Source organism: Thermobia domestica, chromosome 1, assembly GCF_964235325.1.
Source record: "Thermobia domestica chromosome 1, izTheDome1.hap1.1, whole genome shotgun sequence".
Classification (NCBI taxonomy): Eukaryota; Metazoa; Arthropoda; class Insecta; order Zygentoma; family Lepismatidae; genus Thermobia; species Thermobia domestica.
In genome coordinates, this window is record NC_137454.1 from 389,535,550 (window position 1) to 389,561,964 (window position 26,415).

The following is a 26,415-nucleotide window of genomic DNA, read 5'->3' on the forward strand; positions in this document are numbered from 1 at the left end:
CTCCTATATGTTGATACGTACTTGATAACTCACTTCAGAAAGCAGTACAACTACTAAAATATCTAACAACCATTTTGAATAGACGGCTTAGCACTTGATTATGTATAGCAAGGAGTTTTTCCAGATACATTAAATTTATCCTTATATAATAAGTCTTTGCATAGATAAACGAAAAAACTGGGCAACTCATTTCACCTCTTAAAATTTTATCTTGAACTACTCCGTGCGCACGGTAAAAGTCGTCAAGTCAGAAAGCTTGATAATCTCATAATATAACCTTGCACTTTAACATGTTCTCTTTGATGTGAAACACTTACGGACAAGTATTTTCAGAAAGGCTTAAGTGACAGGGAACACCGAAATCGTACAGTTAATAGGACATTAAATATTAGACGCAGTTAAAAAATGTGTAAATTTATAATTTATTATAACCATGCGTCAATTCATAATTTAAATAATTAAAAATGCATAGAATTTAAAGTAATATTTTAACGTATTTTATTTTATTATTTACAAAAACTGGATAAAATAGTAGACAATACCTACAGACAATACAAAAGATTATAGGAACGTTATCATTATATAATTTACAATGTCCATTGTTCCATTAATTACGTACAATATTAACATGAAATAACATCACAAAACGTCATCTCACACACACGCAAAATTGTTGCACACTATAAACTACTAAAAATTTATCACAGTTTTCGTATAGCGAGAAAACAAGAGTGTAAAACTCTCAATAAAATAAATAAATAAGTAAATCAAACAATTCAGAATCTTAACGAACAGTACTGTTCAAACGTTAATTCTCGCTGATATTTTCTCCCCTGCAATAACATTCGAAACGAGCGTCATTTTTTACTATTTGTGTAAAATTAAATGAAATTTGATTAGTTGAACATATGCATAAGCGCGTGAGGCTTCTGGATTAAGGGAAGGAGAAAAATAATTATTAATAAGTCATTGGAGGAAAAAAATCTTTAATCTGCTTCAGACTTCATGATGTCTTGTAGGATACGAAATATTAAAGGAACATTTCTTCTTAACCTTTTCGATGTGTACGTCTATGGTAGTATAAATAACGGAATTTTTACTCTTTCCATTCCCAAATCCTATCGAAGAACATATTTACTTTTGAGCTTTAGCATAAATATATAAGAAATAACATCCTTATCTATGAGAAAAAATCAGCAACAAATAATTTATTATTTACATAATTTTGTTTAATACTGCAGGTGAAAATAATTTAGTAAATAATTAAACTGCAATATACGAGATGTATCAATTTAATTCCTGAAATAAGCAGGGTGCACAATCATTCGTACTTGTACGTGTTCTGACATGTTCGAACATGCTGTCAACTTGGTTGCACACCAATTAACATAGTTTTCACGTAGCAAATGTGAAAATAACTTATATGTGTATTTTCATGTTAGCGAAAAAATTACAGGTATCTAGAGCATCGTGTTTCTAGCTTCCAAATTCATTCCGAAACTTAACCAAATTATTCCCCTGACTTAGCACTACGTAACTTTTGCCTGTTTACAAAATTAAAAATTGCCTTTAAAAAAGCACAGCTTCGATGTCATTCTAAACATCGAACGCGTGTAACAAACATATTATGCAAATGAGTTCCAGGAGTGTTTCCGGGTAGTAGTACATTCGTGTACCAAAGTATGTCCCTTACCAAGAGGAGATTATCCTGAAGTTAACAGCTTCCGCTAGTGTATCGGTAAGACGACTTTTTTTTATCTACAGAAAATTCAGGAATTAAATGATCATACCTCGTATAATTAGATGTACATTAGATTTAATATTCGATTAATCGTAATTAATTATAAATTATATAATCTGAAAGGTCTTGATCAATTTTTAACTTGTCGAGCGTAACAAAAAAAAAAAAAAAAAAAAAAAAAAAATCTCAACAATGTTTCACTAACGGCACCTGAGTTGTCAGCTTATCAACACTAACCTAACCTAAGGTTTCAGCACACCACAAATAAATAAATTAATTAACAATTTACTCAATTTAAGTTCATTTCGTTAAGCTTGCCCCAGGAATCTCCACAAGATATTTTTACTGGTAGATGTACAGATAATTCCACTGCGCCTTCCATTCCATTCTTCACAATTTGAGCGACTTCAAGAATATCCTTGGATGCAACCTTTAAAATAAGAATTATTTTTAATCCTTCAGTATTGAGAAAGAAGAAAACGCAGTAACAATGAGACAAAACATACAATTAACGGTAAATTAAGTTACATACATTGACACAGAGGGTACTGCTATGATCGTACACAGAAGGTTACCTCTCGTTTAATTTATACAAGTCTCAGTGTCAGGCCACTTACAGTCGGAAAATATAAGGGAAGGGAAGATTAGACGATTTCATCTTCACAATGAAGGTAATATTGCTTTTACCTAATGATAAATCTCAGCTAGAACCGAAGAACGACTACAGGAGATGATTGACAAAATAGTTGACACTGGGAAACTATATGGAATGGATATCAACATCGAAAAATTGAAAATCAAGAGAATATTCTGTGGAAACGCGCCCTTACGGATCAGAGGAAAACAAAGAGAACTGGAGGAAGTCGATCATCTCAAATATTTCAGAAGTATTTTAACGAGAGACGCTTACTACAGCATCAAAGAGATGAGGTCAAGAATTGCCACAACCAAAGAAGCATTCAACAAGAAACGATCACTCTTAACTAGCAGGCTCAATGTTGGACTTAAGAAAAAGTTGGTCAAGTGTGAAGTATTGGACTGTGTGGTTCTGAAACTTTGACATTACGGTAGTTACAGAAGAAATCTTTAGAGAGTTTCGACATGTGGTGTTGGAGGAAGATGGAGAAAATAAAATGGACAGAGAGAGTACAAAACGAAGATGTTTTAAAACGGATAGGAGAGAAGAAGAGATGTTTTTAGCCAGCATCCTTCGTAGGAAGACCAATCGGATTGGACACATCTTTCGAAGAAATTGTCTTCTTGATACCGCCATAGAAGAAAAGATGGAAGGAAACCGAGGAGTAGGAAGAATACAACTGATCGATGATTTGAAAAATAGAAGAAAATATTGGGAGTTAAAACAGAAAGCTGAAGATCGAGAAACGTGAAAGAGACGACCCACTATTTTTCTAACAAAGGACTTCTAAAAATCTACAGCAATACTGGGTATTTTCAAAACTTACAGTAAGACTACACTAAAAATCAAATCAGATTCAGCCCTTCTTTAGATTTCCTCAGTGGAAGGGTTTATTGAATCGTCAGTGTCACTACCAGTGTCATTATAACCTTGGTTTTCTTCACGGAGAATATGGCCCTCAGTCCCACATCGTATGGCGCAAAACTAAAGGGTGAACCCACATTTTTAAGCATGAAAGTGCAGCAAAAGACCTGCTCTTGGATTCGAAAATATACCGTGAAACTCTTTTTACGTTACAAGAGAGTTAGCGGAAGTTGCGGTGATTTGAGGTGATTTTGAGTTTTACGTCCCGTTCAGCAGCGAGGCTATATGAGACGTGGACCTACTGATTAACGTGGAATCCAAACCACATGAGCTCCCGCCGGGAATCGAACCAGCGGAAGTTGCGATCGCAATTACAGTTGAGTTGTAGTTTGTATGAATATGTTGGAGTGCTGATTACAAACATGTATAAACTAAGTGCCATCGCCAATTACACTGTAAGCTACGAAGATGCGATATTTCGCTCACAGTGGACCAAACTGAACATGATATAATGATGTTGGTAACTGCATTCATTGTAAACAGTGTTCTTCCAACTACTGTAGGTATGTGCAATGTATGCTATAGTGAACACGCCGCGACGTACCGAAGGTCACCTGACGACGCGACATCTAGTGAAACCAGACAGACATGAACGCATAAGAGCAATGAACCCAGTATAATAGTGACCCCCTGTCTGTGTTGCATCAACGTCGGCAGTTACTCCGTCCGTGTATGGTGTTACCGGTTTCGTAGCGCCTTACGTTACTTGTGGACGGCAGACAATCTCTACGCGTGCTGATCGTCAATTGGGACAATTGACGAAGCGGCCACCAGGCGGCAGCACGAACAACCAATACAGTCTCCACGCATCCCAGCAGGGACTCGTCCTCATTCTCGCAGTTCCAGCGGTAGGAAGCAGCAGAGCTCCAGCAGCCGGTGCCAGGATCGAGGAGCAGGTTGGAACAAGGGGGCCACATGGACTCGAAATGAATCCAAGGCAGGGGACACCAGAGAAGATGGCCTACCAGCATACACACTGAACAAGCGTATCGTAACATTTCTCTTATCATTTAACCTGTAATCGGAGCCCTCAGCTCAAAACTTTGTTTTGTAATATTAACTTCAATAGTTTTTGGTTCATATAAACTTTCTCTCATCATAAAATTTTGTTTCTTTTGCCCTAAATGATTCTTGCGATTGTGTTTGACAATGTCATTTTTTTTGCGCAACTACCTTTGCGTAATGCTGAGGCAAGTGCACCCTCGGATTCATTAGAATACGACGGTCACATACTCTCACTGTTAATGCAATCGTGTGATAATGAATCCTGCAAATATAGTGAGCATTATTGTTAGCCATTACAAACACAAAAGATGATCTATAGAAATTACAGTAAATGAGAGAAATACAGCTGCATTCATAATCAATGTGATAGATGAAACGGTGGCAACCAATGGTAATAATATACAAAAAGGAAAATACAATCGACTACGTAGAAGAATATGAATACGCAGAAGAAGACTTGTCTGATTGTGAAGAACTTATAGATAATCCAGAACCTGATAGTGATTAAGAGTTGTTAGGAAGTGATGGAATCCCGTAGTCTGCTTATGTGCCAAGCCCACCGAAGAGGAACAAGTGGGCTGATATAACTTTTGAAAAGACAGGAGATAATTGCATTCCAGGATTCTGGGAAAACTAAATGATCAAGCTTCAATACAGTACAAAAACGATATCATATGGTGCAAGACATACATCATCTACGATACTTACGTCACGTGGTAGAGAGAGGGGAGGCAGGCAAGCGGTCAAAACTGCACGTGCTTGGCGATTATGTAGCTGAAAAAATCAGGTTTAGCGAGAACTGTTCTAGGCACTAACGCTCACGACATCGATATTCGTGCGTGGAGTTTGGAAAAAGCCCGAGAAATAGGACTGATCCGATTCACTGCATCTATCCATGGATGAGTTGCAAGGTTTAAACGGAGACACCATCTTGGCTCACGGGCAATAAAATGTGTAATCACTAAAGCCTGGAATACAGGTGGTGACGTGGATGAAATATGTGAAGCGTTTCGCAAGGAGGTAATGTTCTTAATGAACACCATGGAACGTATACAGATTTATAATACCGATCAAAGTGGTATACGGAAGAAACTTAACTCATCGCAAGCTTTGCATTTCAACGGAGAGAAGTCGGTAAGAAGTTTGGTGCGGAGTGATCATGCTACAACTAATTCTTACACCATCCAACCCGTTACGTTGGCAAGTGGATACGTGTTTCCAAAGATGCTGGTAACTTACAAGGAACCTAGAGGTCAGTTTGGAGTGCGAGTAGTGCAACACATGCTGAAACCGCAAAATCTGGTTCAAGTTGTCTCGAAGTCCGGCCTAATCACTAAGCTCCTGAAGCAATTCTCTCAACATATCTCCTTACCATATGCAGCGGAGGAGTCTCTTCTTCTGGTTGATTCGCTCGAGACACACCGTGACAGGACTCATAACGATGCTATCCGACCACAAAACATGGTGTATACAGTCAATACCATTCCTCCAGGGTGCATACCTTAAAGGCGGTGCTGAAGCGGATTGAAGACTACATTATCCTTCACGACTATCAGTTCACACCATCGTCCAGGGATTCAATTTCGTTGCTCATGTGTATTCTGCATAATCAGTTCTGTTCTCCAGTCTTCGCAGACTTGTTCGGTACTCCTGGACTGTAGCTGGATATGATGACTTCCGACCAGAGAGGTTTCAAACAGTGACCGAAGCTTTTTTTTAATGTTTAAACGCAGTGCGACTCGGAAGACTGCTTAATGCAGGCATTCATGAAATGCCCCTACTGTGATAAGCAACTCTGCTTCCGGCACTTTATATATTGTGGTCATGTTCATCCTCGTAATCTTTTGCCCAGAGGTATCGGAACAACCCATTTTTTGAACTTGGTGACTGAATATGCTCATGATTGTTAAGTGCAATGTAATCGTCGATGGCAAATATTGTGCGAATATTTGTACCGTACATGTAATTCTCTTACGTGAAAACCACAACTTTGTTGCAATTGCGATCGCAACTTGCGCACAACTCCCTTGTTAGAATACATCTAAGCCTCACAGGACTTACAGTAAGCAAATATAAGGGTATGAATATTACACGATCTTATCTTTACAATAGCTAATATAATTTTGCTTTTATCTAAGAATATTTCTCAGCATCACAGAATTTACAGTTGAAAAATATAAGGGTATGAATATTACACGATTTCATCCTTATAAAAGGGAATGTAATATTTCTTTTACCTAAGGCTATGTCTCAGTATCATAGGACTTACAGTCGAAAAGTACATATAAGGCAATGAATAGTAGAGCATTTCATATTCAAAACAGCGAGTGCAATATTGCTTTCCCTATTGATATAGGCCCCTATTGTTGATCAACTAATTTGAGGATTCTATTTGTATTGTTTTCTTTTTTTTCACTTTTGTAAAATTGATGGACACTGTTTACTGTGTAAAAATGGGTAAATTGAGGAATTAACGTAATACAAGCCGTAGGAACCGAATAAATGGTGATCAGTGTATTCATTATAAATACTGAAAAAATGTTTTTCTTCTGACACCTGTCGACACACAGACGTAGGTAGACAGAGATGGGCACCCTCACTCATTTTTGCCCTCAAGAGGGCCGCCCTAACCCTCACTCACCCTCATTTCGGTAGATGAGGGTGAGGGTGTCTGAGGGTGAGTGTGACAGATTTCATTGAGGGTGAGGGTGGGAGAGTCGGTTGAGGGTAAGGGTGTCTGAGGGTGAGGGTAAGAGTCGATTGAGGGTGAGGGTGGCTGAGGGTGAGGGTGAAGGCGTCGATTGAGGGTGAGGGTGGCTGAGTGTGACGGTGAGGAAGTCGATTGAGGGTGAGGGTGTAGGAGTCGACTGAGGGTGAGGGTGGCTGAGGGTGAGGGATTCAACTGAGGGTGGCTGAGTTCGAGTATGAGGAAATCAACTGAGGGTGAAGGTGGCTGAGGGTGAGGGAGTCAACTGAGGGTGGCTGAGTGTGAGGGTGAGGAAGTCGATTGAGGGTGAAGGTGAATGAGGGTAATGTTGAGGGAATTGATTGAGGGTGAGGGTGAGTGAGGGTTAGCGAAAGTGCCCATCACCAGAATGAATTCCTGAAGGATGTTTGCTTGAAAGTTATTTATTTGGGAAATGGTTGAAGAAATAGCAATTTCCTGCGAACTTCAAATAGAGTAGGGCCGCGCTGGCTCAGTGGTAGAGCGTTCACTTCTGGTGCTTGGGGTCCCGGGTTCGATCCCAGCCCCCGCCAAGTTAACTTTGTGGTGGACAATCACCGTGTGCGTGGGTTTCCTCGGGGTTCTCTCGTTTCCTCCCACTTTCTTCATTCCACCATTTCATTCATTTCTCATCATCAACGTCTCCTTTAGGCTAACCGGCATAATCGTGGGACGTAAAACTCAAAGATTTCATTTCATTTTTCAAATAGAGTAGCAACCTGTTTGGCACAGAGTGACGTAATTAGGCCACAAAACATCAGTTGGTGCAGTGAACGAATTAATGGGGATGGTGAAAGGGATATTCCGTGTGACAAAAATTTAATTCCCTCCCAGAAGAACATTTTAATTTTTTCCCCTCTCTAGTATTTTTTTCGAGTGGTCATATAGCTAGAAAAGAAAACATATTTTATGTAACCAAACAAAAACATAGCATTTATGTCTGACTTAAAAGAGGTTATTAACATTTTCGCAGTCGTTAGAATCACATACTTTGTTTCTTGGAATACTTACTTATTTTCTAACTTTCCTCATCACAAGTCTAGTGGTTAGCGTGTGCGCCAGTGATGCACAGGGTCACGGGTTCAATTCTCGGTAAGCGAACACAAGGACTTAATTTTACCTTTATTCATTTGCATTAGTCACCCGTCTCCTTTAGAATAAAGGGCATAGCCGTGGAACCTTAAACTACTCATTCTAATTTCGTATTTAAGGAGCTTGACTTACCAACACTTCTTGATCGTAAGGGATGGTGCATGAGCGTGGCTGAGGGTGAGGGAGTCGATTGAGTCGGGAGTCGGCCGAGAGAGTAGATGTACTATTTGTAATGTGTTATAATTATCCACTTGAAGAGTGTGACACATTTGAGGCTGGTTTTGGAAATGGAAATGTTTTTTCCATATATTTTCATGAGTGATGTTTGAGGCTGGCATTTGTATTTGTTGTCTAAGTAACAAATTCCATTGCATCTTTTTTTTTTTTTTTTTTTTTTTTTAAACATAAACATCATAGAGTAAGGAAACCTCTTGAATTTACAAGGTAGGAAATTTATATAAAGTCTTTTTTCGAAAGCTACTCTGAAACAACGGTGTGTCGTTTCCCACAACTCGATTTTGGTGTAGTTTGTCACAATATTTTTATTCAGGATATAACAGTTCCTATTCCAGTAAAGATTAGCACATATCTGACGAAACAGCTAAATGTTGCCGGGAACTTATATCCGTATTGATCCCTTGGAAAAAAGTGGTGAGTGTTCTTGCCTTCGGGACGAGATAAGTCTCATACAATCTCGCTGCTGAAAAAATATTTAGCTCCAAATAAACACGAAACATCCTAAATTTCACGATAACTTCTCTTTTAACGGAGTCATTTATATTAACTCATTTTATATAGTGTACTTTTATATACTTAAAGTAATGTATAGATGAATCGAAAAGTAGAACCACATTATGCTTATCATTCTCAAATGTATTACACATAACTTCTAGACTCAATGTGGTGTTATGACGTAAATTTCATACTCACAAACATCTTACTTGAGCTTTCATTAACTTTAATATTTGTTCTTTTAGCAAAATACAGGCTATAAAATTGTAAGTCAACTGTTGTAAAAGATCCTATAATTGGGGATGATCGTCCCGGTTGGAGTTAGATTGTTAAATAAATAAAATAAAATAAAATAAAAATATAATCAACTCGCCCTTTCAAAGTTTGTATTCTTATATTCGGATTTAATAAAGAATTGTTTATATTTAACGTACTCTAGCAGGACAATGTGTTCTCAAGCACATAATTAAAAATAGAGGCTGCTCTTGAGGGAAGTCACACTGGTAAAAAAAAATAGTTTTCTTGCCTCAAAGTAAGAGAAAGAAGATAATCTGATCCAGTTAGAAAGTGCAGGGCACAATTCGGAACAATATTGCGGTGTCTCAGGTTCCCAAATATATATAAGGAAGGCTTGGTGCAATATAGTGCGAAAACCTTTATTGTTCTCAGAAGAAAATAAAAATTCCAGCTGTACTACCATACTAATTAATGAAGGCAATAACAGCACTTATGGTATTTATTGGCATCTAGTCTCCTTTTTTAAAAACTTGTCAACAGCAACGGGTCATATGATATCCAAGAATACTTTTTTTTTTTTTTTTTTTTTTTTTTTTTTTTTACAAATTTGGCTTAGCACATAGGTGACCAAACTTTCGAGCAAGCCACTCGCGCTCAACTGAGCTCGGGTTCAATAATTAAGAGCGAGCCCGAATCCTAATAAAATAAATCAGAGGAAGCCGAAATGAGTGCGAGCACAACTGACCGAAGTGAGTCCGAGCGAGCGCAATATAAAATGACTATCTATTTAATATATATATATATGTAATATCAATAATAATATACCGAAGATATAATGTATTCCTATCTATATTATAATATATAAATTTCAATCACTTGAATGAGAATCATATTTAACCTTACTTATTGTTTATTAAATACATGAAGGTAACTGTATGAGGGAGACGATTGACGGTGAGAGTGGCTGAGGGTGAGGGTGTTCGATTGAAGGTCAGGGTGAGGGTGGGTGACGGAGTCGATGTACTACAGTATTTGTAATGTGTGATATTTATTCACTTGAAGAGTGTGTGACATTTGAGGCTGGTTTTGGAAATAGAAATGTCTTTTTCATAGATTTTCATGAGTAGTGTTTGAGGCTGGCATTTGTATTTGTTGTTTTAGTAACAAATTCCATTGCTTTTTTTTTTTTTTTTTTTTTTTTTTACATAAACATCATACAGTACGGAAACCGGTTGAGTTTCCAAGGTAGGAAATTTATATACTAACAACTAACGAACCCGTGCGATCATAGAAATATCTAGCGAAATAGGTATTATTTTAATTGTAGGTTTTATAAATCCCAACAAACAAGAGTAGCACTTAAGTGTGTTGAATGTCGACAGCATCATGGTTTCTCAGCCCATTAACTTGTATGATTAAACATTCTATTTATTCTTTGAAATAAACGAAAATTTTAGCAAGTTAATTTTACTGATTTCTTCTTGACATCTTTAAATGTATACTACGCAAAATGTTACTACTGTATGATGTAATTTTAATATTTATGAACAGGAACGTACGCAGGAATTTATTTCGGGATGGTTCCAGAGCTTCTCGGGGAGGGTCCAAACATAATTTCAGGCTAAATTATATTAAAAATTGTAAAATTGCCCCTAAAATAAGACTAAATTTACAAAAAAGTCAGATTTCGGGGGCTCCGGACCCCCAGGACCCACCCCTTGCGTAAGTCCCTGTTTATAAATAAAAATTAAAGCAACATAATATTATATATAAGAATACTTTTAAAGCAAGGGACACGAAAATAGGCCAGAAGGAGAAATTAAAAATCAAAAAATTTAAATCACGAACATTAAAAAAGAATACTTTCTCTAATAAAACAATGGGCTAGAATAAAAAAGAAAGTGGCAAGTCGACATCCTAGAAAACACACACACACACACTTTCTTTTATTAAAGTCTTTTTTCGAAAGCTACTCTGAACCAACGCTGTGTCGTTTGTTACAACTCGAGTTTGGTGTTGTTTACCACAATACTTTTATTGAGGATATATCAGTTCCTTTTTCAGTAAAGACTACCACATACCTGAAGAAACAGCTAAGTGTTCCCAGGCACATATATTCGTATTGATTCCTTGCGAATGAGTGGTGAGTGTTCTCGCCTTCAGGACGAGAGAAGTCCCATACAATCTCGCTGCTGAAAAAAATGTTTAGCTCAAAATGAACACAAAACATCCTAAGTTACACGATAGCTTCGTAAATTGAAAATTGCATTTCTCTTTTAACGGAGTCCTTTATATTAACTCATTTTGTAGAGTGTACTATTTTTCCGTTATATTATGCTACTTAAGAACCGGTTTTTATATACTTAAAGAAATGTATAGATGAATCGAAAACTAGAACCACACTATGCTTATCATTCTCAAATGTATTACACATAACTTCTAGACTCAATGTGGTGTTATGACGTAAATTTCATAGTCACAAATATCTTACTTGAGCTTTCATTCACTTTAATTGGTGTTGTTTTAACAAAATACAGGCTATAATCAACTCGCCCTTTTAAATTTTCTATTATTAAATTTGGATTTAATAAAGAAATGTTTATATTGAATGTGTTCTAGCAGGACAATATGTTCCCAAGCACAAAATTAAAAGTAGAGGCTGCTCTTGAGGGAAGTCACATTGTTAAAAATATTAGTTTTCTTGCTTCAATTAAGGAAAAGAAGGTAATCTGATCCAGTTAGAAAGTGTGGGGCACGATTGGTAACACTATTGCGGAGTCTCAGATTCCCGGTGCAATATAGTGCGAAGCCACTTATTGTTCCCAGAAAAAAAAATTCAACTCCACTACCATAACATTTTTTTAAAGCGGAGAAAAGCAGTTATGATATTTATTGGCATAAAAAAAAAAAAAAAAAGAGAGAGAGAGAAATATTCAAAGGTGCACACACACTTGATGCAAAATTTTAATCTTGCTATCTTGAAAACTAAGGGTGTTTTTTTTATTTACCTCACCCCTCCGCCCCCACTTGGCACCGGCAAGTTTACCATCCGGTTCCGAAACGAATCTGGGGTGCTCTTTGGTCCATGCTTGACTTGACCATTTAAAAAAAACGGGTTCAATACGTGTTATATGAGCTTAATAAGCGTCTAAACACAGCACTATTCCATGGTACCGATTCGTACCATAAATTCCCAAAGGGTTAAACACTACTAAGCAAATACCTGTATTTTCGAAGTGACGGCTGTATCGAAATGATTAAAGATTGGTGTGACATGCTCATACGCTACAAGTCTTTCCTGGCTTTTGTTTTCTACCTGTTCCTGTTAACAAATTTTCTTCAATTTTCTTTTTTATCTGAAAGAAAATGAAATAACGAAGAAATATGTTTACTTTTAACCCGTCCCTTTTTTTTTCTTCAGTAGGTTGAGGAAAAACTACTACTAGTACTAGCTGCTGAGTATTTATCGAAATCAATCGCTCCTTTCTTTCATGTCAACTGCGGCTACAAATGAACAGTACTAATCCGAGGTTCGCTGTTGTATTCGGTGGTATTCAGAACGACGGTGAATGCTTCAAACTAGACCAACGATAGGTCAGATGTTTTGTTATTTTTGTGGAGGCCAACGATTTCTTGGCGCAAATACATTCATTTAATTTCCTCTTAACTCTCAAAGGAAAGGCCACATTTTTTTCGGAACCTCCTTCCGCGTTAAGAAAGGAACTTTTTCTATTCCATATTGCCTTGCTTAAATTGTATCCAATCGACAGACTTTGAATTGAATTTGGAATTTGGAAGGTAGGAACAACGCATGTGACATCTTGAGGAAAAATCACTGCATGTTCAGAGCGCTGCTTTCCATTATAGAAGAGATTCTGAGAAAATTTGATTCCCACATCCCGAAAACGCAAATATTTTAAAAGAATTTAGACATCATTCGCGGTAACAACCTGACGACCAGCTGTTTAGTGAGATATTTTTGTTTTGAAAATTTCGTGAAAAGCAGTTGTTGTTTGTTCCAATGAAGTGAGTACACTATTGATCGAATGTAGCGTATACCGGCGTACTTCCTAAATTTTAGGTGGCTATGCGATAGTTTCCAAAAATTAGAGGTGGGTATACGCCGTATACCGTGTATACCCTCCATTACATCCTTGAAACTAATACGCTCATTTATCCTCAAAGTTGAGTTTTTAATAAATCCTACGGTCTACTACAACGAATCTTTCTTGACACCTAACATTCCCCACACCGAGTTTTCCGTACACCGAAGTTTCCTGCTCCCGAAGGCTTGGTGCAATATAATGCGAAGCCACGTATTGTTCCCAGAAAAAAAGGAAAAATTTCAACTGCACTACCATACTAATTAATGAAGGCAAGAACAGCACTTATGGTATTTATTGGCATCTTGTCTCCTGTTTTTAAAACTTGTCAACAGCAACGGGTCATATGATATCCAAAAATCCTAAAAATAGTAAAATCTGTTTTTTTTTTTTTTTTTTTTTTTTTTTTTTTTTACTTTACTTGAATGAGAATGATATTTACCCTTACTTATTGTTTAGTAAGTACATGTAGATAACTGTGAGTGTAAGGGAGTCGATTGATGGTGAAGGTGGCTGAGGGTGACCAGAGTGACTGACGGTGGTTGAGGGTGAGTGTGAGGGAGTTGATTGAGGGTAAGGGTGAGTGAGGGTTAGCAAAAATGCCCATCTCTGGTATGGACCATGATCCTGCGATAAAGTCTCGACGAAATAACTGCTTGACTGAAAGTCTAAAATTTACCTAAAAAAGCGTAAGTCTCAAACGGTTTAATAGAAAATATGTATTATGCAGTACTTCGACAAAGCTGCTGCAATTGAGTATTTTAATATATTTAATGGCAATAATGTATTTTGAACTGTGTACAATACAAAATAATGTATACCCATATTGTGGAGTGTGTACTCTCTATCATTTTATTGTAAATTAATAATATTTAAAAAACACTAGTGCCTTTGTTTGGCATGCTGTTTTCTATGACATGCTGAGATTTGCCACCACGATAGATTTTTCAGAGGGTTTAGAGGTTCAGACCCTCTGTAGCAACGGCGTTGATTATTATTAGGTTATTACAAACATAATTTTTATCATTGTTATAACATAGTTTGTTGTACCATAATTGTGTTATTTACTGTGAGTTTATGACCGGTTAGCTTTTGTCCGCTTCTGCATCAATATAGGTGAGCTTATGTCCACGATCCGCCACTACACCAGTGTTGTCAGATTCAGAATAACAGACTTCCCGCTCAAAGACCTGAAATTTCCCGATCCCTTTCAAAATTTCCCGCCAAGAAAGAATATTAACCTAATTAATTATTAGTTAATTAATCATTATGTGAATAATTTCATATATAAAAACAAATGACAATGAACAATGAATCAGAAGTACATTTTTTTCCTGCGGGAGAAGAAATATCTTTCTATCTGAGGGTTATTTGGTATAGAGAGAAATTTATACGTGCAGGGGCGGATGCAGGATATGATCAAGGGAGGGGCTAAACCATATTTTGCCGTTTTATCCAGTGTAAAGTAGGATTGAAGCCCATTTTATCCAGTGTATACCTGAGCGTCAAGGGGGGGGCTATAGCCCCTCCCTTGGATCCGCCACTGCACGTGTGTATGTGTATACTAGTTCCAAGCATTATATTCTTCTTTCCTCTTCTTCACCTTAATATTCCGTGAATGACTAGCCACATCAAATATAGTAAGCAAAGGGCCATAAACCCTCTCTCCCTTCTTTCTTCTTGCAGAAAATGGATATTTACACGTTTAATTATCAGTTCCATTTGGTTCCGTTTGTAAATATTTCTTGCTGTTCTGATTCTTTTGACCTTTCGACATATTCCATGTACACAAGGAGTTAGATAGAGACAACATAAAATGGAGAAATAATGATATAATTTCCCATTTTTAACACGAATTTCCCACATTCTCGCCAATGATAAGAATTTCCCGTTTTGCGGGAAATTTCCCGCCATCTGACAACACTGCACTACACGCAAGAACCACGTCAGGATGGAAAACTTGCTAACTTAATTTCAAAAATGTATATGTTAATGGTAAAAGATTCACTTTGGAAAAACTGGAAAAGAACGGATCCCTATCAACTCTCCCTTCCAGATGTTGGTATGCAAGGAACAAGTTTAAATAATTCGCCTGGGGCGAATTCCAAGAAGCAGGAGTCTCTTTAGGAAAAAGCGAACTTTTCTGAACGCGCAGCTGGTGACAAAAACACAGCCTCATAGCTGCCCTCCCGAAGTCTCCTAATCTTCCTCGTGGTGTTGATAGAACAACAGCGAAAGGCTAGAATTGATCCCTCCCCCTGCACTCAACCATGTGTCAGTCTGCAAGAAATCTTTGGTAACAAATTTCCAAGAAAAAGTGATGTACCGTACTTGCCAAAAGGAAACATCCCAGCGGAAACAAATAAATACGGTGGTCTCCGTATTGAGGACAATACAAAGATTGGAAGCGGAAAAACTGGTAGGTTGTCTTCAACTGATCCAAGTGATTTATTCAAAACAACTGGGCATTCACAAAAGTGCATTTGCACACGATACCAGGGAGCAATCTACACCCCGCCAATACCCCCTAACACCCCTCCAAATTTCTTTACACAAACCACTGGATGGAAAAGGAATACTCCTTAGAGACCTGCACGGGCCGAATTTTTCGGCCCGAGCCCAATCCAGCCCGAACGTACCTAGGCCCGGCCCAGCCCGCGCCCGAAAACTTTTGGAGATTTTCGGCCCGAGCCCGGCCCGGCCCGATAAGTTTTTTTAAAATTCTTGGCCCAAGCCCGGCCCGGGCCCGATAAATTTTTAACGTTTTTGGCCCGACCCCGGCCCGATAATTTTTTTAAAAAAATAGCTCGAGCCCCAATGTTTCTCAAAATTTAGTACTAAATTTGACCTAACCTCCGAAACATTTTCTAAACTCTGGTTCACAACCTTGCGCTTGTCTGCCGAATGGTGCCATTGCCTCCTAGAACTTTGCCTGTCATCGAGAGACAAAAACTCTATTCCCTGTAACAAAAATCTAACAATTGATTTTTAACATAAAGTGAAGATGGCAATATTGTTTAGCGACAGGCAAAACATTCCCACCCCTTCTTGTTATATTTTGAGTTCAGTGAAGGTCAAGGTCAGAGCTCAATTTACCGCATAATGACTGCAATCCTCTATAGTGAAAGTGGAGCCGCTAAGCAACACAAACTGTAAATAGCTATTGCATTCTTTGTAACATTTTTCACGGACACATTTCCTCAACGTTTGGCTTTTTCCAATTATCGTTTAACGAAAGTCAATAATTATTAAAGAATTGCAATTGATCGGCCCCAGCCCAGCCCTGAACAGAAATCAGTGTCGGCCAGCCCAAGCCCGGCCCGGCCCAAAGAAATAACAGTGTCGGCCCACCCAAGCCCGGCCCGGCCCAAAGAAATAATAGGGTCGGCCCGCTCAAGCCCGGCCCGCTTCGGGCCTCGGGCTGGGCCCGGCCCGTGCAGGTCTCTAATACTCCTCCAAATCCAATTGTATCAATCAGTATCATATAGGTTCTTTATTGCATTAAGTTAAAAAAGGTTTAGCGTTTAGGAAAGAAGGCAACATTCTTATTTATTTATTTCACTTCAAAATACGAAGCGACCTCGTTCTCATGTACGGCTTCGAGAACCACATGCCCTCATTATTTCGGGCGGTGTTTCGATCAAAAGAATTGACAAAACAGACCTACTCATACCTACCCTCCTCGACTCCGCAGTCGTTTCCTAGAAAAGAGATTGATGGACAGATGCAGATGACTGAAATTGGCAACGTCTTGAGCGGTCATTCACCTACCTTCTCCTCAATAAGGAAAAATGTGACAATATAGCAGGGGCGGATCCAGGGGGGGCGATCGCCCCTCCAGAAGAGGAAACTTTTTAAATTTATATATAAATAAAATATATAGTTTATTTTTTGACGCTCTTAAAAGTAGCTCTAAGTAGCAGTATTACAACCCACCGCCCCCCCAGAAGTCCGTCTTGGATCCGCCCCTGCAATATAGTAATAAGTCTATTTCAGAATAAGTTCGTAACTGCTACTCTGCAACAGGCTCGCAATCAGAGGGGGGCTAGAGAGGGCCTGGCCTTCCCTAAATTTTTCATGTCTTCTCCAGACCTCAATACAAAATGCACAATTTAAATATTTGTAAGAGAATTTTTAATGACTTGGTCCCTTCTAACATATTCATGGCAGCCCAAAGCTCTGTGGCTGGTTTCGAGCCTCTTCTGCAAGTGGTGTATCAACGGACGGACGTTAGAAGGGTGTAGTCAAAGGGAACCGGTCAAAACCCCCACAGCCAAAACCCCCACACTCAAGAAATGTCAAAACGCCCACACAAACTGTCATAACCCCCACACAAATGGACAAATCTCCCAAACGCACGAACGGTCAAAACCCCCACACTCAAGAAATGTCAAAACGCCCACAAGATCGGTCATAACCCCCACACAAATGGACAAATCTCCCAAATACACGAACGGTCATAACCCCCACAGCCAAAACCCCCACACTGGTAGACGGTCATAACCTCCAACGGTCATAACTCCCACACAAATGGACAAAACAGCCACACATAGCAACGGTCACAATCCCCACATAAATGGACAAAACCCCCACACAAATGGACAAAACTCCCACATGCAGAAATAGTCACAACTGCCACACAAATTGACAAAAGCCGCATACTCATGTATTGCCCTTGTACTTTTTAATAACATTTTTTATTCCACTTAAACTGATGTTGCAACTATCTTCTTGGGCGTCATAAAGAGCCGCAACAAAGACGTGAAATGACGATCATTTCAGAGTGTGGGGGATTTGTCCGATTTTGTGGGAGTTTTGTCCATTTATGTGGGGATTATGACCGTTGCTATGTGTGGCTGTTTTGTCCATTATTGTGGGGGTTATGACCGATTGTGCGGGCGTTTTGACATTTCTTGAGTGTGGGGGTTTTGGCTGTGGGGGTTTTGACCGTTCGTGCGTTTGGGAGATTTGTCCATTTGTGTGGGGGTTATGACCGTTTGTGTGGGTGTTTTAACATTTCTTGAGTGTGGGGGTTTTGACCTAGACCCTAGTCAAAACGTTTTTAGAAACGAAGAGATCGATCGAAGAAAGAATTATATATATTTAAACTGAGTCTAATGTTATGCAGGAACGCATTTGACGCTAGCTTAATTTTTTGTAAAGTATATTTTTATTCACGTAAATTCATTGAGCAGAACAGGGTTCATATCGAGTCACTTTTTTAAACTAAAATTTACTTTTCTTCAAGTTGATCACTAAAGGTTACTTTTTTTCAAATTTGGCACTAAAAGTTACTTTTTTGAGAGGTAAAGTGACTTTTTCGTGTGATTTGTGTTTTGCATTGTCAGTTTTCTAAGAAAAATATATAAACAAATGGAAAAAGGCAGAAACTTGTTACTCATTACTCTTCTGAAAGCTTCAGTACTTGCTGACACATGTGAAACAGCCAGCTTTATTCTCACTTCAGCTTTTATTCTTTCTAAAGCACAGTGGACGGTTGGTGGATGCATAAGCTCTTAAGGTAGGGTAGAGAACCCTTCAGTGTCTATTCTTTCTTCTATCGTAATAATCTTTTAGTTTTCTCTCGTAATAGTTAACGCTCCGTTCAACGTTGTGTTCTGTGTTTGTGTGGTTCATCATGTTCGTCTTGTGTTATGCTTCTTGTATGTTCTTCTTAAGAGTAGGTGATGAATTTGATTATTTCACGTTTTTGAGAACTCTTAATGCGAAGTTAAATATAATGTCTGGGATGAAGAAATTCGGAAATAGGCCAGAACTGGTTTCACTTACTCAGAAGCTTTTTACATCTGCTAAATCTGCTTACCGTAACTACAAAGCATACTTTGAAAACCTAAGAAAGGAGGAAGCTTAAAAAGAAAAAGTAAAGAAGAAACAGAACAACAAAGAGAGAGGTGATGGAGAAATTGACAAAGGAAAAAAGGGGCATGATGGCATTTTGTTAACTTTTTCGTGTGCTTTTGGACATTTTTTGTCACTTTTCAACTATTTACAAGAGACCAGACCACTATGAGCCCTGGGATTATTAAAATTAGGATATATTAAAGAAGACAAAACAGAAAGATACAAAATATTTGTAAATTGAAAAACTGGATTTCTGGAAAACAACTAAATCAATGAATAATTTTCTTATGAAAGATGTTCAGAGCGAATAACGTAGCCAGGAAGGGGCAGGAACGGAGATTAAGAGATCAAATAATATTACAACAATTAACGTTAACAACAGGGTTAGAATATTAAAATAATGAAATTGGAACTATGCACAGTATTAATTACTAAACGAATGTGATTTCAGGATTTTTTTCCCAATTAATATTTTGAAAAAAAAAAAATCACCCACTAAAACTTGCTGGGGGTGAATAAATTGAAATAATAGCAGAATTTTGCAAAATAATTACAATAATACGTATGTAATTAATTCACATGTAATTACTGGGTATAATAGTGGAGGTTAATTCCCAATACAGTGAAACCTCTCTTAACGGGCATCTCTCAATAGTGGACATCTTCATAAGAGGACAAACTTTCTTATTCTTCCATGCCATAAATATGTGTGGTGTGGTGTTATGAAATAGAACCCTTCGTTTTAGGAACACCTCTCATTTACGGACAAATAATCGGTTCCACCGATGTCCGTTTTGAATCATTTCACTGTATTACTTACTTTAATAATAATAATAAATGCTCAAATGTGTGAACTTATTTTATTGAACCTACCTCTGCAAAGAGCTGATATTATTATTATTATTATTATTATTATTATTATTATTATTATTATTATTATTATTATTAAATAGTTACGTATTTTAGATATCATATTTGAGATAAGAGATAATATTTTGGTGACCAAATTACCGGTGACGAAATTACCGTGACGAACTTTCCGATGACGAAGTTTCCAGTAACAAAATTACCGCCGCCCGTCGGACATAAGCTCACCGGTAGTCTTATATTACAGGGGCGGAAAAAACCTCACCGATAGCAAACATTAGCTCCCTTCAGGGACATTTAATAAAATTCACCGAATATTGAAATTTATGCGCTAGCTACTTCCTAAGCGGAAAATGGAGCTACTATCTTATATCATTTATCAGGTGTATAAAAAAAAAAAACACTTTTGGGAGTTGCGTTGTATTAAACGTGGACAGACCTTGAGGAACTTGGATCTTGCATCGTTTGGCCTAATCCTCGTTTCGCCTAACCAATTATCTGACATTTTTATGGCAGATGAATGATAAGATTTGTGTCCGCCATTTTAGGCGAAATAAGTATCCTCGTTTGGCCTAATCCTCGTTTTGCCTAAAATGGCGGACTATAAAAAAATTCGCGGAAGTAAGACTAGAGGTAAATTTCGAAAGATTATTCCCTACTATATGAAGAACTGAGAATATTTTATTTCCCCAAAACTAATTTGTAGTACGAGCATTTGCTTTAGGGAAAATGCTTCGACATTTGTCTTATGGTTATTTTTCCATTCCATTTTCAGAACATTAACATTCGATATACCATTCATTTAAACTTAACGCCCTCACAGCATCTATAGTGGCTATATTTCAGATATGAGAAAAAAAAAAAAAAAAAAAAACTAGTTACTCATACTTTAATCCCTATTATTAATTTCGTTTAAAGATGCGTGTTTTATTTTGCAGTTTGTTTCCAAATATCTGATATTGTCAAATGGTACTGCTAATAAGCATCTTAAAGGAAATGTAGTTTGCATGAGTATTACGAAAATATGGATTTTATATTTCTGTTTCGTACTAATGTGGATGCAGAAGTTATATTATTGTAGGTTTTGCTGGTTTTTCAGATTTCATTCCAATTTCAATGCTTTTTTAAAACTGTTAATCCATTATAAGAGATCCTATTGTGATTCTATATTATTTTAATTAATATGAAATTTGAAAACGTTTCGAGCTAGATCTGACAAGAGATATCTAAATTAGCTCATAAAATGGACAACTGTGATTGAAATGAATGACTTGGACAAATCGCTCTACTAGCAAGTTGATCTTTGCATAATTCCACAATCCCAAATATCTCAATGTGTTACTAACAAAAGAAAAAAATAAAAATACATTTGAATTCTAAGTAACCATTAGCAAATAGCTATTGAAAATCTGTTAAGGAAATAAAATTGTATAAACAAAAAATATATATAAGTATTCCTAGACATTCCCTTCAAATATCGTGGACAGGCATTCGCATAATCACAGATAAGTTTTTTTTTTTACTATTTCCAGTTTTGGCCAATCAGAAGCAATTATTTGTTACGTCTTTCAGGTGTATCTATCATGTATTCAAGTAACTGTCCTTTTACTTTTCTATAAATAATCCTTATATTTACGTTTAAATCTTAATTACTGTTCTTAGGATCAATGAAAAACATTTGTTATATATTGTTATTGTATAAATTGTTATTTAAAATAATATTAAGTTTTAAAAGCAATGGTATCAATTACTGATGATACTATTATTTATTTGCTTATTTGGATGCATGTTTAAATGAATCCCAAGGTGAAGTCCGGGTAGGAAAATTTTTGTCCACGAGCTTTCACGTCGAAAATGACCTGAAACAAGGAGATGCTTTTTCACCATTATCATTCAACTTCGTACTGGAATACGCTATAGGGAAAATAAAAGATAGACAGGGACTAGAGTTGAACGGTATTCACCAGGTTATGGCATATGCTGATGATGTAAATTTAATAGGGGATGACAGGAGAACAATAGAAAGAAATGCAGAGATCTTATTAAAAGCTTACTGGAACATGGATTTAAAAGTAAATGCAGAGAAAACTAAATACATGGAAATGCGTCGGGACCGTAATACGGCAAATTATGGATGCGTTAAAATATTAAATAATACTTTTGATAAAGTGGATGATTTCAAATATCTGGGATCAATATTAACAGAGGACAATCATATTCACGAAGAAATTAAATGCCAATTAAAAGTAGGGAATTCGTGTTATTCAGTTCAAAATCTCTTATCATCGCGAATTCTGTCAAGGAATTTGAAGTTTAAAATACATAAAACGACAATCATACCTGCTGTTCTATATGGTTGCAAAACATGGTCGCTTACTCTGAGAGAAGAACATAGACTGAAATTATTTCAGAACAAGATCCTGACAAGAATATTCGGACCCAAGAGGAACGGGAATGGGGAATGGCGGAAACTTCATAACGAGGAACTACATAATTTATATGGTTTACCAAACATTGTTAGCGCCATCAACACATTAGGAGGCTTAGGTGGGCAGGTCATGTATCTAGGATGAAAGAAAGTAGAAACGCTTTCAAAGTCTTGACTGGAAGACCAATTGGAAAACGACCATTAGGAAGACCTAGGCGCAGATGGGAGGACAATATTAAGATGGATCTCGCAGAGATAGGAATACAAAATAGAAACTGGATCCAGTTGGCTAAGGATAGAGGTCGGTGGAGAGCTTTTTTGAAGCGGCATTGAACCTCCGGGCTCCATAAGCCATAGAGTTAGTTAGTTTCTTATTTGGTTGCTATGTCGTATTGCATTCATTTAGAATGTTAGATGACTGAAATGCGAAGTTGTGTTTTACTTGTTTACTTTTAATGCAAACTTTATTTTTTAGTTACTCATTTTACATAAAATTTTGGGAAATAAAAGTAACGTTCATTCTGAAAAAATAAGGTTTCTCATTTTCCTTTCAACATTTCTGAGAATTCGCTATTGAAAATAAGCGTAATATTTTATTTTTTCTTTTGGTTTAAATCTCATTTTTATGCTCCAAGGCTAAGAGAGGCGGTGATGATGACAATGAACGAAACTGGTGGGGTGAAGAAAGTGGAAGGAAACGCATGAAGCCCAAGATAACCCTTACACAAAATTTGTAACGTACACTTGAACATGGTATTTCATTCGATTCAAACATATCTGCTATTTGTATAATTATTTAGTCATATGATGTTCCGTTATAGATTTTTTTTTTTTTTTTTTTGTAGCAAGTGAATTTCACATGATACTGGAATGTTTCCCAGTGCAGTATTCGCTCAAATCTTAGAAATTCGAATGCATGAAATGACTACAAAGCTCTCCCACTACTTTCAACATTTGCATTTTTTATTGTAAAATGTTCTGAAGTACATTAAGGTGAGATGTGCAAGAACGCATCTGAAAGAAGCTCAAGATAAACAAGTATTCTTTATACTCTAGCAGTTTTTTATACGTCTCTGCTTCATTTATAGTTTTGTCGTCCCAATACATTACAAACTGAATTTTCTCAAAGCACTTAATCAACTAGTTTTTTTTTTTTTTTTTTTTTTTTTAATTTATTTGCATTGGTGAAATTATAACGTTTGAATTCAAATTTTACTCGTTTGACACTACCGGAACGTCCATAGCATAAGTCTCTGATTAAGATTGCTGCGTCTCGGAGATGATGTAAAAATTGAACAAATTTTAATGATACTAGTTAAGGATAATCACGCATGATACAATCAAATTTAACTGGTGTGCATAATAGTGAATCTAACATCCTTATTGCATAGTACTGATCTTTTTGTCTCCCGGGCGGACTCACTTTTTCTCTCTCATACAGACACACACACACATTATACTATATACGGACATGGTAAATACATAAAGGAGTTTTGCTAATCCTAACTGCTTGAAAATATTGAACGCGGGTTAATATAATATCAATATTAATTTTAAAAATGCATTTCTTTCTAGGGAATTTTCTTCTGTAAGTTCCCTTTACTTGAATTTCCGTGATTTTTTTTATTGTCCGCCATTTTAGGCGTAACGAGGATTAGGCCAAACGAGGATCCTTTTTCCGCCTAAAATGGCGGACTGAAATCTTATCATTTATCGGTCATAAAAGTGTCAGATAATTGGTTAGGCGAAACGAGGATTAGGCAAAACGTGGCGACACGAGGAACTTGTAACAAAATACCCTGGATATTAAAATCTAGACATTGACTACAATTACAAATAGGCCTAATAATTCAGTAGAAAGCAGAGCTACTAATGTTGTATAGCAGTTATCAGATATCCGAATAAAATAGGAATGTTGCAAGTTTAATGTGTTAAGCATCGGCGACAGAAGGCGTAATTTTTGCCCTGGAAATTTTGGGACCAAATTTTTCTTATAGGCAGGCCCGTAGCCAAGGGGGGGCGGTCCGGGGGATCCGGAATCCCCCTTCGAGACCAGAAATGGAAAAAAATAGGGAAGGATGAAAGAAAATGAAATGAGGCAAAGAATAATCAGCGTTAAAAATAAACTACAGGAAGCTTTTGGTTACTCTTTCTTATGAGGAAATTTGTATTACTTGCAATACATGGTTGCGAGGTGAGCGATATATCCTGTATGAGTCAAGGAATTCGAAATTTCTAGAAAAGTTGCGGAATTCTCAGAACTTCTGCTACTAGTCAGGGAGATTTCAAGCTTCCGAAAGCATAGTGCTGTTGTGTAACAGCGTGGACATTTTTTATCATAATTTTTCGTCATCGCACCCTTGCAATATCGAATATGTTATTTCAAAAACAATTTTCTACTGCTCCTTTAAACTGTCATTTGAAACAGACAGTAGTTGAATAATAAAAACATAAATATATGTGGATAAAAGTTCGGTTAACATTTGATTCAACAGAAAAAGGAACGCAGATATTGCAAAATATTTTACAAGACATTATTGAGTATGTACTTTTTATAATAGTGAATATGTACTTTCATGGGCGGCGATTAGGGGGGGGCAAGAGGGGGCAGTTGCCCCCCACTTTTTTGAAGTGCCCTAATTTATATAATTTCATTTGGAAATGTAAACAGGGTGTCCATACAATTTGGAGAAAAGATCTCTGACTTTTTCCTGACTTTCCATGACAAAAGTTGCAGATTTCCCCGACCCCTGAATAACTTAAAAATATAGAAAAAAGAAAGAAACCCCAGCCTCCAAACTCCCCATAGTTGACCCTGTTCTATTCCACTTCTGTTTCTTTCTTTTTCAATTTTCTTTCCAAAGGAATGTAAATTTACAAATATGTGCATTAGGCCATTATTGATTAGGCCTACATATTACACAAAATATAAAGTAACAAACGAAAGTGTGCAGTATACAGAGTACTTAAGATATGAAAAAAACTACACATTATAATACCAATTACACAGCATTATAATATTGCCTATAGCAATAAACAGTTCATACATGATTTTACTGATTATTTTTTTTTTTAAAAAAAGCACACACACACATTATGTAACACATACTTTTGCTGGTGCAGTTGATAATTGCAACAAATTTAGAAATTTGTTTTCATATTTTTTTGCATAGTTTTCTTCTCATTGATCCAAATGTCCTTGTCTTCGCAGGTTAATTTTCTTTTCTTCCTCCAGCTCCTTTAGTTGTTGCTGAATCTTCCGTTTCTCTCTCCTCTTCTCGTCTCCAGCATTTATTTCTCTTTTCTGTTCCAAATACACCTGATATTGTCTCATTGAACTTCTCACTGAATTTATCATGCCTCTTGTAATTATTAATCCTGATGATCCACCTATTCTCATCACAGAATCATATATGATCCATTGAGCCACCAGAGATTCTTCTGGTAAGTTGTCAACAATAAGAATTTTATTTATTGTGAAACCACTTTCAAAAACTGCGTTTTCGTGAAAGAAGATAAACACATTTCATAACTGACCATAAGTCAACGAAGTTCTTTCCATTTTCTAAGACAAAAACTCATCAAGTCCAATACCATCTCTATCATTGGCTATGAATTCATTCGAGTGTTACTTAAATTTTTCAGTCTGAGCTTTCACTGTGAGCTGGAGATATTATTTCTTCGCGTTCTCAGCCACTTGTCCAGATATCCTCTTGGCGCCATACAATTCTTCTAGAACAGCGTCTACCCTTTTGAGCAAATATGCTAGGATATAGTTAGATGTGTTTTTCGCAGAAAATTAGTTTCAACGACTATATCAGAGAACACTGACTCCCTCAATATCATCATCGAAAACACCACATTTTGCATCCAGTAACAGTAAAGAAATCAACTCTATTTCATAAATTCAATAATTGAACAATGGACCTAAATCGATTTTCTCCTGACTTTCCCTGACCAATCTGCCATTTCCCTGACTTCACCTGATACATTTTTACTTCCCTGACCTTTTCCTGACTTTCACTTATTTTCCAGAATGTGGACACCCTGGTAAAGGTTTTG

General features: G+C 37.0%; 1 protein-coding gene across 2 annotated transcripts in view; it reads right to left on the minus strand.

The window, feature by feature from the left end:
- Window positions 1-1,875: 1,875 nt before the first annotated feature.
- The window catches only part of PolQ (DNA polymerase theta), a 176,809-nt gene continuing 152,269 nt past the window's right edge, over window positions 1,876-26,415 (minus strand). For both annotated transcript variants that reach the window (XM_081732418.1, XM_081732413.1), the window contains one exon: window positions 1,876-2,171. In XM_081732418.1, the coding sequence (XP_081588544.1) occupies window positions 2,149-2,171 (23 nt within the window). In that variant the 3' untranslated portion in view covers window positions 1,876-2,148. The remainder of the gene's footprint in view (window positions 2,172-26,415) is intronic.